General features: G+C 40.0%; 1 protein-coding gene across 1 annotated transcript in view; it reads right to left on the bottom strand.

The window, feature by feature from the left end:
- Positions 1 to 13,823, bottom strand: part of KLHL4 (kelch like family member 4) — an 83,979-nt gene that overhangs the window by 17,416 nt on the left and 52,740 nt on the right. The window contains exons 3-5 of the mRNA XM_045029322.1: positions 13,324 to 13,460; positions 9,612 to 9,808; positions 3,178 to 3,390 (exon numbers count right to left, since the gene is read on the bottom strand). Coding sequence (XP_044885257.1) covers positions 3,178 to 3,390; positions 9,612 to 9,808; positions 13,324 to 13,460 — 547 coding nt within the window. The remainder of the gene's footprint in view (positions 1 to 3,177; positions 3,391 to 9,611; positions 9,809 to 13,323; positions 13,461 to 13,823) is intronic.

Genomic DNA, 13,823 nt, shown 5'->3' with positions numbered 1-13,823 from the left:
GCCACAATCTTGCTCCCATTCAAGTCAATGGCAAAACTCCTTTTGACATAACTAGAAGCAAAAGCTCGTCCATTATAATAAAGGAGGCAACTTTACTAATAGAGGAACTAATTAAAAGTCTGTATGTCTTTTTTTAAATGTAATATGTGCCATATCGATATCCAGCCTGTAACTGTAGAAACGTATGCTCTTCTGGAACCTACATGCAGTGTTGGAATCTAGGTTTGATCGGCACTTCATATTCTCACCTGCAGATCAGACTGACTAGGGTCCCCCTCATACCCTTTACAAAACTAGGAAGGAAAGAGGAACGACCCCTGATTCTGACCAACTAGCATGGTTGAAATGAAGAGAATAAAAATATTAGAGAATCAGAAAGCCATAAAATAATTATGAAGTGATATCCTGGCAATGCATGTCATATAAGGCACTGCAACACATTGTGTTATGTTTTGATGTTGGGATGTATTGACAGTCTCATATCACAAAGCTGTAATAAGATGTCAGCTCACTACAGAACTGTACAGCTGTCTCTGTGACTCCCTTTGATAAAGTGTCCATTTCAATGTTAAAGGTTGAGTAATGATGCATGTAATGAAATGTATGCTGCTGGTTTCTATATTGTGTGGTATGGTGCTAAAATTCAAGGACAATAAAAGTTTTGGGTGTTTTAAAAATTATTCAGTCTTCAAATTGGTTTGTGATTTAAGTTAGCGAGTTTGTAGGATATCCAAATTTCTGTTACTAGATGAGAAAATACAGCCAAGCACTCACTACATTTCAGGTAGATATGCAGTAGATTGGTATTTTAAAAATGGGCAGATTTTCAGCACAAATAACTACATTGGCTTTATGATATCCTTTTTATCTGTTTATTGGACCTTTGCAAATCAATAATATTTACTTGGCTGTTTACCAAAATATCTAATCTTTTTAGTATAGAAATATGCTATTTCCCAAAAATGTAAATAGTCTCTGTGTGTGTATTATTATTATTGTAATGATCTTTGTACAAAGTATGTCTTTTCAGGTATCATTTAAAAACTCATAATTTGCTGATCAGTATCATCCTGATAAAATATTTGTGGCAACATTTTATGTAAAGTTATAAGATTTACCTATATGTTGTTGTTAACACATGTTCCAACCACCACAGCCCAGCCCAAACAGAAATCAGCAAATAGGAATGTCCTAGATAAAGGAATGTGTATTTGCCTTAATTTGCACTTAAGCAATAAACAGAGTCATCAAACTGGGAGGGAAACAAGGAAGGCTCAACCAGGTGAGAAAAAGCCAGCAGGGAACATCCTTCCACATAGACTTTGTCTCTTAGTGCCCAGCTGGAAATATTTTTCACGAGGGGGACTGAATCTATAAAAAGGAGGGACAAACACTCCCAAGGGCCTCTTTTACTCCCCTGTCTATCACATTCACTGCACCTGAAGAGACTGCTGGACTCTGGGTGAGCGGTTCTGACCTCAGAGTTTGGTCAGTAATTTGCTGGAGCATGTAGTAAGAAACTTTGCTTGAATCTGATATAGTTGGGTATTAATAAATATCTCTATTTTCTTGTAACCACTTCTGATTTTTATGCACCATTACTTATACTCAATTCAATTTCTTTGTAGTTAATAAACTTTTTTACTGCTTTATCTAATTGTGACGTTCCCCTGCTGTTATCTGGACTGATGATCGGCTAGATCACTGCAATCCTCGACTCTGGGAGCCTGCCTTACCCTGCTCCGCTATGAGAACCCCCACTCCCAGGCTATTCACACACAGCCTCTGGCATGTAAGCTGCTCCCAGCTATGTGAGTGAGCACTTTTGGCCAGCTATTACTTGGATTGTGCTACTGAATGACACTAGCCAATAGCTCTGGTCCCAGACACAATCCTAGGAACCTCCGTCTTGCAGTGTCCAGTTATGCCCGCTGGATGCTGCAAGCTTATATGAGTTAATCAACTTAACAAATAAATTGATATGTACCAGGTTTGTTATCCCAAAGGGAGTCTCTGACATGCTTCAAACCAAACACACTGCTTCAGGTAGAATAAACAAACAAATTTATTAACCACAAAAGATAGATTTTAAGTGATTATAAGTCAAAACACAAGAAGTCAGATCTGGTCAAATGAAATAAAAGCAAAACACATTCTAAGCTGATCTGAACACTTTCAGTGACCTTGCAAACTTAAATGCTTCTCACCACAGACTGGCTGGTTGCCCTACAGCCTGGTGGTAGTGTCTGTAGATGGAGGGGAAGAGATACTGCAGGGCAAATGTCTCTCCCTTTTATCATGTTCTTTCTTCCCTCTTGGCTTTCCTACCCCCCCCCCCTTCAGTGTCAGGTAAGCATTACCTCATTGTAATCCCAAACTGACCAAGGGAAGGAGGGTGACTCACTCGAGAGTCCAACAGATCCTTTTTTGCTGCCTAGGCCAGTGTCCTTTGTTTCCGGGCTGGGCCAATTTTGTCCCATACATGCCCTGATGAGGTGTGAACTGACCCTATGCTCCTGGAGAGTTTTCCCTGGGCTTGTTTAAAGCTATAAGGACACATTTTAAGCCTCATAACTGTATACGTGAAATTACAGCCCATAAAATCACTAAAAGAACACTCCTCAGTGCACCATGAGCCTTCCGAAGACACCCAACATGACAAACTTTGCATTGGATACCACACAATCATATTATAAGGATGAACATGGGGATTCAGGGGGTTCCCCTGAGGTACAGAGCATCACAATAATCTGTGTTTAAATTGAGGAGTCTGAATAACTATTTGAGATAATAAACTGGGATATTATTCCCTTAAAGGAATAACAGATTTAAAATATGTGTATTGGTCCGGAGAGGGCTGAGCAGGACATACATGTCTGTGGGAAAATCTGTTGGGGTCACTCTGCAGAATAACCAATGGGTGGTGAAAGCCACAGTGTAACCCAAAGGTGGTTGGCGCATAAACCTTCAGGGTGTGGCTTGAATACTGGAAAGGCTGTTTCTGAGTGGTCCAGGTGGGAGCTACTTCAGCAAAGCATTGCAAGGCACCCAAGATTGTAAGGCAGGGGTGACACAGCCCCCTATTGGTCTGGATTGTACCCTGGTACGTCACATGGAGGAAAGGTTTTGAGAGGGTAGTGATTTAAAGCTATTACCTGTTACTGTACAGTCATATACCTGTGGTGGGAGTAGTGGCAGTCTAATGTAAGAGAGGAGCATTCCTAAGTCTCGTTGCCTGCTTTGCAAATCATGTCTCACCCACATCATTAAAGCCTGGAATATGGCTTCTTCATCTGGTACATTGATGTCATCACTAGACAGGAGTTTTGCTATTTCGCTAGCAGGAAGCAAAAGAAATTCCTGATTCTTTATCACTTCTGTGAAGTGTTCCTAGAAAGGAATAGATTTCAATGAATTCATGTTACTGACACCTTAATATAATATTTGAGCAGAGAACGCATTTTTTGCATGGATTGTATGCCTGCTCCCTAATAGAATCTAGACAATGTTCTACAGATTACTGAATCTAACATGGTTTCTTAAGTACAGTCAAAATAATTTTTTTTAAGAAATTGTTTTCCATGCCTAAGAAGAAATAGATAACTTGACATGTAGAATGCAGTTGAGAACTACATAGAAAAGATCTAGAGGATTTGTACTGAGTTTGTATGCCAACCTTTCACTTGTGAATGCCAGACAGTGACTTATGACTTAAGTAAGATACCAAAGTGAGTTTTGTGACTTTAGCCTTCTTAAAGTTAGTGTATGAACAGGATAGATCTAGAGGCCAGGGACTGTTTCAGAGCAAAGCACAATGAGCCCCCAATCCAAACTGGGCCTCTGGACACTGCTGTAATACATAAATAATAGGACACCAGTACTAACAAGAGAGGTTAGAATTCCCCTGGATCTTACATCTTTGGTCTCCAAGACACTGGCATTTGGGTCTGAGCCATGTCTTCCATTCCAATTACTGCTGCCTCAGCTCCCTCTAGAATCTTCTGTCAGTCAGTCCCTTTATGGTTAGCAGAGAAGCTCCCCCTGGATTTTTTTTCCATGACTACTCCAGTTCTTTTGAGGAAACTATTTTTAGGCAGCTCCATCTCTCTCTCAAGCCATTGGTCACTCCCTTATCAGAGGCATGGAGGGCTGACATGCCTGAGAGGTTTCAAACATCATCATAGTTGCCTTGGCATTTCAATTCTAGGTAGAAGAAGAACTATGTTTCTTCCTGCCTTAGCACACTGGCACATAGCAGGCTCAGTGGTCGTCCTGTGACACAGCAGCAGCAGCAAGGAAAGGCAACCTGGTGAGTTGGCAATTTTAGGAGTGCTCCCTCAGGAGTGTATTTAAGGTTCTAGAGGGGGAAGAGGCAGACTTGGGAAGGAACCCAGGGGAGGAGCTCATACCTAACTGTCAGTGTCAACAATCTAATACTTTGGAGATCTCTGACCAGTCTGGCACTAGAAAGCTGAGGCCCCAGGACAAGAATCTTGGGTGATGACATTTTCAAAGAAGCAGAATTACAGGGAGTGATTTTTTTTATCGTTGTGCTATGTTGTGAACAAGCTTTCCAAACACTTTGGCTTAGTTGTCACACTCTGCTCAAAGAGAGGCCCAGGAACAGAAGCACAGTAGTGGTGAAGTTCATTAACAATGGTTTAGAGAAGATTGTGTGCCATATGCCTAGAGAGCACCTGGCTCACTTCCTCACTTTTGTGAGTATTAAACACTCAGATCGAATGATTCATTCTTAAATTATAGAGGGATTATTAAAGATTATTTGTTTTACTATTAATATGATCTTTCATCCAAGATTAAAAGTAAAACAACTCTCTAGGTCTCTCATAACCCCTGCAAATTACACCCATTTTACAGAGATCAATGACCTGAGTTTCAGCTGCATGAGAAGCATGGTTACTAAGTACTTCTCAAAATGAGTCTGTAAGTGATTTGTCCAAAGCTTACAGTGAGTCAGTGACAAAATCAGGAATAGAATCCAGGATCTTTGACTCCCTTTTATGCACTGAATCAAAATGGAGTGATTTAAATCCAGGTTATTTAAATCAGTGGTTCTCAAAGCCAGTCCACCGCTTGTTCAGGGAAAGCCCCTGGTGGGCCGGGCCGGTTTGTTTACCTGCCGCATCTGCAGGTTCGGTCAATCGTGGCTCCCACTGGCTGCAGTTCGCCGCTCCAGGCCAATGGGGGCTGCGGGAAGCGGCACGGGCTGAGGGATGTGCTGGCCTCCCTTCCTGCAGCCCCCATTGGCCTGGAGCAGCAAACCGCAGCCAGTGGGAGCTGCTGTCGGCCGAACCTGCAGATGGGACAGGTAAACAAACCGGCCTGGCCCACCAGGGGCTTTCCCTGAACAAGCGGTGGACTGGCTTTGAGAACCACTGATTTAAATGACTTATCTTAACAAATTATATGTGTGCCTTTCTATCTTGATTTAACTTGAGACTTTATCTCTCTGTAATCCATTAATCTGTATCTATAGTTAAGCACATTCAAAAGAAGAAGGAAATTACCCTACACCCAGTTTAGGAGGCCTGATGCTGCCCCAGTTTCAGAAAAGGACGGAGTACTGGCTAGCCCCTCCACTCCAGCATAGTCTCTACACAAAGACTATATGTTGTTCTAAAACAATGTAAGATGGAAAATCAGAGCTAAATTATACTGTTAAACCTGGAATAGAATGCATACAATCAGTTTGAGTGTCCAATTTATTGCTGGTTAGATATTGATAAATGCAAATTTCTTAAACACACCGAGTTCTTTCCTCAACATTATTTTGCAGTAAACTGTGCCAAGTCTTGACCATATATTTGTACTACTAATGGCAGACAAGATAGCAAGAGAAAATAAATTCTCTTTAACAATACCTTTTGTTAGACTGACCAGTGGTTTGAGCATTGGCCTGCTTAAACCCAAGGTTGTGAGTTCAATACTTGAGGGTGCCATTTAGGGATCTGGTGCAAAAATCTTTCTGGGGCTGAGTCCTGCTTTGAGCAGGGGGTTGGACTAGATGACCTCCTGAGGTCCCTTCCAACCCTGACATTCTATGATTCTATGAACAATGGAAATTCATTCAGTTCTGGTTATACATTTCTCCCACTAAAATCTAAAATACTTGGGGGACCCAGGCCTGCAGTTCTTATTCAGGTACAGTTCTCCATGGACTGCAGGATTTTGCCATGAATCTTGGTGTGCTAAAATCTTTCATTCAAAGCAATATTTTTATTTTCACAAAAAACACTACTTTAGGAAGTCTAATTACAAGTCAACAGTAAGGAAAATACATTAAAGATATGTTTTTGTTGTACACATGTATCCAGGTATGTTTGCATTCAATGGATAAATTAATATCTACAATTACATAAGTAGTATATCATATTTGAAAATATAATGCAACCTGGAAAAAGGAGATGAAGACATTTCAAAGTTGAAAATATAATGCATTTTGTTTGTGGGCAGTAATATGTTATAGACTTTATTATAGTAATGTTAGAGACTTTATTACTATTAAGCTTGAAAAGTTATTGTATTTAAAATAGATATAAAAATAGCAGTATTGGGGGTTTAAAGGAGATGTTCACTTTGGTCCTTAATACACATCCTGCTCTAATGTTGTGATATCCAGGGAATAGGAACAGGAAGACAAATCCACTTTAAGTTACAAAAATAGTGCAAGCTGTTTATCAGAACAGGCTTCATCTGCATGAGAGAGATACCAGACAGGAAATTGTTAATACTTTGCATCAATAACTAAAGTAATAGAACAGAAGTTCTCAGGTTTGCTTTTTTGTGGCTGATTTTTTAATCTGTTTACTGTTAGCTCATATTGCAAGCAATCTCTCTATTTGCAATAAGCCTTTATAAATTGCTCCCTTAATTGGGATATTTTTACATTTCAACTGGCGATGGGCCAAAATCAGAACCTTTTATTCAATCCTTTCCCCTGAAGTTCAGGGCGTGTGCACTGTTACCCACAAAATTTTTGTAAGACAGGTTCAATCTGCTTTAGAACAAATTTTCTTTTAAATTTATTCCAGAACTGGTTCCAGAAGGTGCAGGTTTCCTTTTTTGCCCCTAAGCACTTAGGGACTGGGCGATATAAGGCCCCCTTCTAGGGCTTGCAGTGTTTTTCTCTGCCCCACTTCTCCAGCACCGTGCTTCATTTTGTAAACAAGAACAGGAGCCAGTTCTGGAGGCTGGGATTTGCTCCAGCTGGGTAGCAGAAAAAGGGGGAGTGGGAGTAACATCTGTGCAGTGTGGTCAAATCTCATAACTTTACCCTGAGTCTTGATATATTTTATATTCTTATGAAAGCCTCAGCTCCAGGATACATGTGAGTATTTAAGAGGTTAACAAGAAAAAATGTTCTCCTTCCTCCTTGTAACAATCTTTTATGTATTTGAAAACTGTTATCATGTCCCGCCCTCAGTCTTCTCTGAAAAAATTAGGTTTGTTTAGTCTGGAGCAATCTTCCCCCATAGGTCATATTTTCTAGACCTTTAATCAGTTTTGTTGCTCTTCTCTGGACTTTCTCCAATTTGTCCACATCTTTCCTGTAATGTGGTGCCCAGCACTGGATACAATACTCCCTCTGAGGCCTAATGAGTGCAGAGTAGAGTGGAAGAATTACTTCTTGTGTCTTGTTTACAACACTCCTGGTAATGCATCCCAGAATGATGTTTGCTTTTTGAGACAGTGTTACACTGACTCATAGCTTGTGATCCACTATGACCCGCAGATCCCTTTTCGCAGTACTTCTTCCTAGGCAGTTATTTTCCATTTTGTATGTGTGCAACTGATTGTTCCTTCCTAAGTAGAGTATTTTGCATTTGTCATCCACTAACTCTATAAGTGTATATATGTGTTCTAGTAATATTATAGAAAGGGACACAAACAGTACCATTAATCTGTTCATGCCACTCACGCTCCTTAATGGCTGGAAAACTGGATGGGGGGCCAGCAGTGATGGGGGTGGGGAATGTAGAGGTGGCCTCTCCCACTGCTTAGTCTCCAGCCACTCATTGGCCAGATGGGAGAGGGAGGGAAGTGATTGGTTCCTAATGAATCTCTTTCATTAACCCTAGCCAAGGCCATGTGGAGCCTCATTTTGACCCATTTCAGCAGCCCCACTCTTCCCACATTGAACTGGTAGCTTCAGAGCTGTGTTATTGCAGATGCAGTGTGGTTGACCTGTTTTGGGATCAGGAAGGATTTTTTTCTTCCCATAGGGGCCAAATTGGCTAAGGCTTTGTGTGTATTTTGCCTTCCTCAGAGCATCCTGGAGGAGTTAAATAAGAATAGGATGTAGTGCTAGGCAGGGATGTAAGTTTGTCACAACTTGTAGCTAGTTTCCAATGTTAAAAGAAAGAAAGCAACAGTTCCCAGAAGTGTTTTAAAAAACAAAAACACCTGACTTTTGCTGATGAGCCTTGTGCTCCTGGGATGGGCAGACCTTGGCCTTTGGGGGCCAAGGTTCCCCCTTTAGTACCCTCTGTTCCCCTTGCAGAGAAACGGATGCAGTGATAGGATTCCGAAGACTAATCTGAGTCCTAGGGTTAGGCTGAGGAGAGTCTATGGGTTATATGGTAGGAGCCATGTAACCCTGCACTGGAGCCACTTAAAACGCCTGGTATGTGAGAGTATAGTTGGCAAGGAGGGTAATACCTCTTCACTGTGTTAAATTTAATAAAGTTGTAACCTATGACTTAAAATTCATCCCAGCGTTTGTCCTCATTTGCCACCATGTCCAAATTAATTTACTTCCGGGTGTAAAAGCATTCTATCTCTGGAATGGCTTTAGAATTGTGAAGCCTTTATGCTGCTACAAATTTTGTTGGTATCTTGTGCTCATAGTTTGAGAATAAAATTGCTATTTGTTTCCTCTGCGTGTTTCCTCTTACGTTAATTTTGCTATAATAATTGCCACTTTTTTGTATTTTTTTCTAAATCTCATTCACTTTTTCTTTTTTGCCTTTCTTATTGTTTGCCTACACCTTGAAAGCAGTGTTGAACTTTTCTTTGCACTGCCGTTAGTCAGTAAAGATGAACTGTTGTCCTTCCTTGACATCCACTAGACCAGAATACTGTTGACTTTTCAAAGGACACTGTATGCAAGCTGTATTGTATCTTCTTCAAATATAAAAACATGGCTGTTCATACTTTCTTTTTAATAACAGCAAGTTATTAAATAACAAGTCAAAAATATAAACAGCAAAATCAAACATTTCTTTCTAATGTTTTTATCAGCTCCCAATTTCATCCCAGTAATTACACTTATTTCATTTTCCTTTTGAGGATGGATTGTGGCACACATTTCTTGTTAGGCATTGTGCAGGATACTCCTGCACTGGGAGTGCCTGGATGCATGGTACCTTATTAAGGCTCAGTGTCTCTGGATCTCCGGGGTGCAAATGGAGAGCACAGCTTCTACATCAGTCTGTGAAATTGCAGCATCCATACACCTCTGCACTCAGCTAGTTCTGCTGCAATAACCCCTGGCCATCTTTCCATCACCCCATTGATTTTGCAGATCCAATATAGTATTCATGCCTGCTCTTCATACTGTCATTTCAAAATGGTTGGATTATTAATCTTACCATAGTGTACAGATGTGCCACTTTCAAGAGTTCCATGCAACCCTGCGCGTCTCCAAAGGATCGAATCCCTAAGCAGTTTGAAGGATGGAGCTGTTTCATAAGAAAGTTGCAACACACTTCAATGACTTGAGACAGCTGGAGAAGACAAGCTGCAGCCAGCAAACTTTCTATAGTGTCTTCCTTTAACTCTAAAACACCTGTGTGGTTCAGATCAAGAAAATTATGCATTAATTGGTTTGCCATTCATTTCCCTTGTACCTATGGCTACAACTACACTTGAGCAATGAGTGTGATTCCCAGCTCCCGTACGCATACTCGTGCTAGCACTTATCTGAGCTAGCATAGTAAAAATAGCATTGCCATGGTACATAGGCAGCAGCATGGGTTTGCCATCCAACGTATATACCCACAGGGTTCAGAAGGTTTTGTATTTGGGCCAGCTAGCCTATACAGCTACAGCCACTGCCTGTGCTACCATGGCTACGCTACTATTTTTGGTGTGTTAGCTCAGATGAGAGCTAGCACAAGTATGTGTACACAAGCTGGGACTCACAGCCATAGCTTGTAGCGTAGATGTACCCTATGGGTCTATTTGCATTTTTTTCCCCCAGGAGTCTTTCCTCATTGGGAAAATCTGTGGAAAATCTGGGGAAGACTTATGGTTGAATCACCACCACTCCGTAGCCACTGTTTTAGTCTAGACTGCAACTGAGCCTGCTGTCTTCCTCCACCCCTTCTGTGTGCATTTGTCAGCAACTGGCTCTTATCTAATTGTCACCAGCCTACTTCCGATATACCACTCCATGCTAAATCTGAGTCAAGATACAGAAATATGTTTGTTAATCATTCTGAGCTTGGGTCAGTACTGCTAACCAGGATATAAAGTGTATCTCTGTAAAGAGGAGTCAAGGGATTGGGATGGAGGAGGACCTGCAGGGAAAATCTAGAAACAGCTAGAATGGGGAGAAATCTTAGGCTGAGATTCACGGCATCTTGTTTGAGTTACTCACTAACCCAAAACCCCAGAAAACTGGTAATTTTGTACTTGGTAGGGGGTTGGTAGACTCTGTTTAATGCAACATAGTATTGAAGGGGTCAACTAATATTAACAACATAGAAAGTTTTATTTCATGCTTATATACTATGCATTTATTTTCAAATAAAATACTGTGCCTGTAGATTAATTTAAATTCTGATGTTAATTATGAATTCAAGCTTTTCCTATATCTGACTTTTAAAAGACTTTTACATTTAATTTATATTAATCACATTTTTCTTTTAATTTTATCAAGTAAAATGTGTTAAACTTATTTTATAAAATAATTGCATTTATCCATTTCCTTGAATTACGCTTACGAATTTTGTTCAATTATATCATTATTGTGAGGTTTATTAGAATATTGGTGTAAAATCTGTAGTTGTAAATTGCACTTTTCTCTTTTGACAGTCATCTCTTTACATAACACCAGATATTTCTACAGGTTCTAAGACAATCAAAGTGAAAACAGTCTTCTATATTTTAGCACTTTAATGTAAATATCAAAACACAGTAAATAAAATAGGCACTTGGAAAACATTTTAAATGTTCCTTCTTACACAGTAACATTTTAAAAATTTAATTTTACTTATATTTGCGTTGAAATAATTTTTTACTCTCCTTGAAATGATTCATGGAAAGGTTGGACCCACTCAGCAGGTATGAGCCACAGTTCTTCATGTCCCATTCTGGAGGCTCATGCTTGTAGAAAGTTGTCTCATTCAAAGCAAACCAATGAGAGAATGCATGTATGAGAAAGGGAGAATGGAATGAATGGTGGATCAGTGGGAGATAGTTTATCTCTGTACCATAGACTGTACAAGGATGTTGTTCTGCTAATTTGTGTGCTGCTACATTCTGGAAGACTGTTTTCCCCCCTTCTCAAGATTCAGGCATGGGAGAAGGAACTCCTTTGGCATTTATGGCAGAGTGACCTTTCTTCTGAGTTGAATAGCCTCCCAAAGAACTAGTATCTGCAGCCTTTCAATGCTTGCATAACTTTGAGTGCTGTGGATATTTTTAATTGGATTGCACACTAGAGTAACAGAAATCTGTTCTACAACATTTTTTCTCCACAGATTACAGAGCAGCAAGGAAAAGACAATTCACGCTTCTCTGGTTTGTTCTTTTGGCTATTGACTAAGGTCTCACAATCAAATTAGTAATTAATGTAAACATTGGGGTGCAATTGTACTGAAAAGAGGGGGGAAGAGTAGAATAGAAAAGCTCAAAATACTCTGCTACTAACATAAAATATCTTAGACAATTTTTTTTCAAGTAAACATAGTTCTTAATTTTTCAAATGTGTGCCTAGTTCATGACATTAAGGAGTATATCTTATTCCCCTTGCTATATTGGTCCAGCTCCAATGATGGGCCTGTGCTTCTCCCCCTGAAGGAGATGGGTTGCTGAAGTTGAACAACCTCACCATTTTTGGGGCCATCCAAAGCACAAAGGTTCTCAGCATGCTCTTCCCATATAACTTCATGAGCAAAGCAACAGGCAGAATCTGACCTTTATTAATTTAAATTACTATTGCTCTTCTTTATGTCTGAATTAAAAATAGCAGATGTTCTAATCGAGTACAGAGTAACAGAATATTTTGATATTTGTATATCTGTCGGAATACGCTACTTGCAGTGTTGATATAGCCATGTTGGTCCCAGGATGTTAGAGAGACAAGGTGAGTGAGATAAATTTTATTGGACCAGCTTCTGTTGGTGAAAGAGACAAGTTTTCAAGTTACACAGAGCTCTTCCTCAGCTTCAGAAACTTCTCTCTTTCACCAACAGACGTTGGTCCAATAAAATAATAAGCTATTGGTCATGCAAGATATGGAGTGAGAGGGGTCATGCAAGATGTGGAGTGAGAGGGAGTTGTCTTTTTATATATATCACGTGCACTTCAGTTTACTTATTTGATATTATCCTGCTTGACTGCAAAGAGGTGAATCAAAGGAGGCTTTTTGGAGACAAGGGAGCAGAGAAACAGGAAACAAAACAATGGCAAAGAGAAGGTACCATCTGAGAAAATAACTTGGGGACCCTTAAGGAAACAATGGAGGTAGTTAGTAATAGGGGAATACTCCCTCACCCTCTGCCTCGCTCCAGTGAGGTTTATTCTTCACAGGGCCAAACCTAGTATCTAGGTGAATTCTGAAACCTTAAAGATGTTGGCACAGGTAAGAAGAGGGTTTGATTCGGTTGTCAGAAGCTGCCTGAGATGCCGACGCAGACTCATGGAAGGAGGGAAAGAATGCAGCAAGGCAGTCAGCTTCTCCCAGCTGACATGGAAGTAACTGGACTGAATTGAACTTACCACCAAGAGGTCCAGTCCCAGAGGGGTTAAACCACGTTGTTCCACCTTTCAGAGAGATGAATGAAGCCAGAACTTTCATCTTAGGGGTGCACTCAAAGGACACAAAAGGGTCTAAATCGCAGCTTACCCTGTAACTATGACATATTCTTATTTTTCCTCACAACAAGAGCTAGCTAGGGTTGTTGAGGTTATTTTTATTTTGTCATCATATTTGGTAAATAGCATACTTCACAAATATATTTTCCAGTATTGGGTATGTATCTAAGCACTAATATAAAATGGATGAGGTGAAAAATGTTTGCAAGCTAGATAGTGTTCACCTTTCTTTACAGAATTAGAGAATAGATTACGAATTACCTGTATAGGCATAGTGCACCAAAGCTTTCAGTGCATCTGGGTCCACTCCTTCCATTTTGATCTCCTCTTCTTTTGCTTCACGCACATCATTAGTAAACATTGCAGCAAAATAATCAGACACGGCACTAAGAACCAATCTTGAAATAGAAACATTTTAGGGGGATTTAAATGAGTTCATAATCTCAATGGGAAGCAAAATGTCAGCCCATTATTATACAATTCATTTGTGTGTGTAGGAGAAACATATCTTCTGCCTGAGACTCTATCCTTACAGTGGTTAGCAGTGAAGTTAAATGGGTAATTCGGGTAAGTATACTAATTTTCTTTCAGAGGGTGTGTTTGTGCTGTTTGCTTCACTCATCCCTCTAAAGTTTGACTGTAGCAAAACAGAGAAACTGGTTCATACCTGAATTTCTTTCTATTTACAATAATGAATTTAAAGCTGTGATCATATCATTTAACTGTCTTCAGCTGATGTGCTAATTATTGTAACCATTCAT

This window comes from Mauremys mutica, chromosome 9 (assembly GCF_020497125.1).
Source record: "Mauremys mutica isolate MM-2020 ecotype Southern chromosome 9, ASM2049712v1, whole genome shotgun sequence".
NCBI classification, from domain to species: domain Eukaryota; kingdom Metazoa; phylum Chordata; order Testudines; family Geoemydidae; genus Mauremys; species Mauremys mutica.
This window is presented reverse-complemented; position numbering and strand designations above follow the sequence as displayed.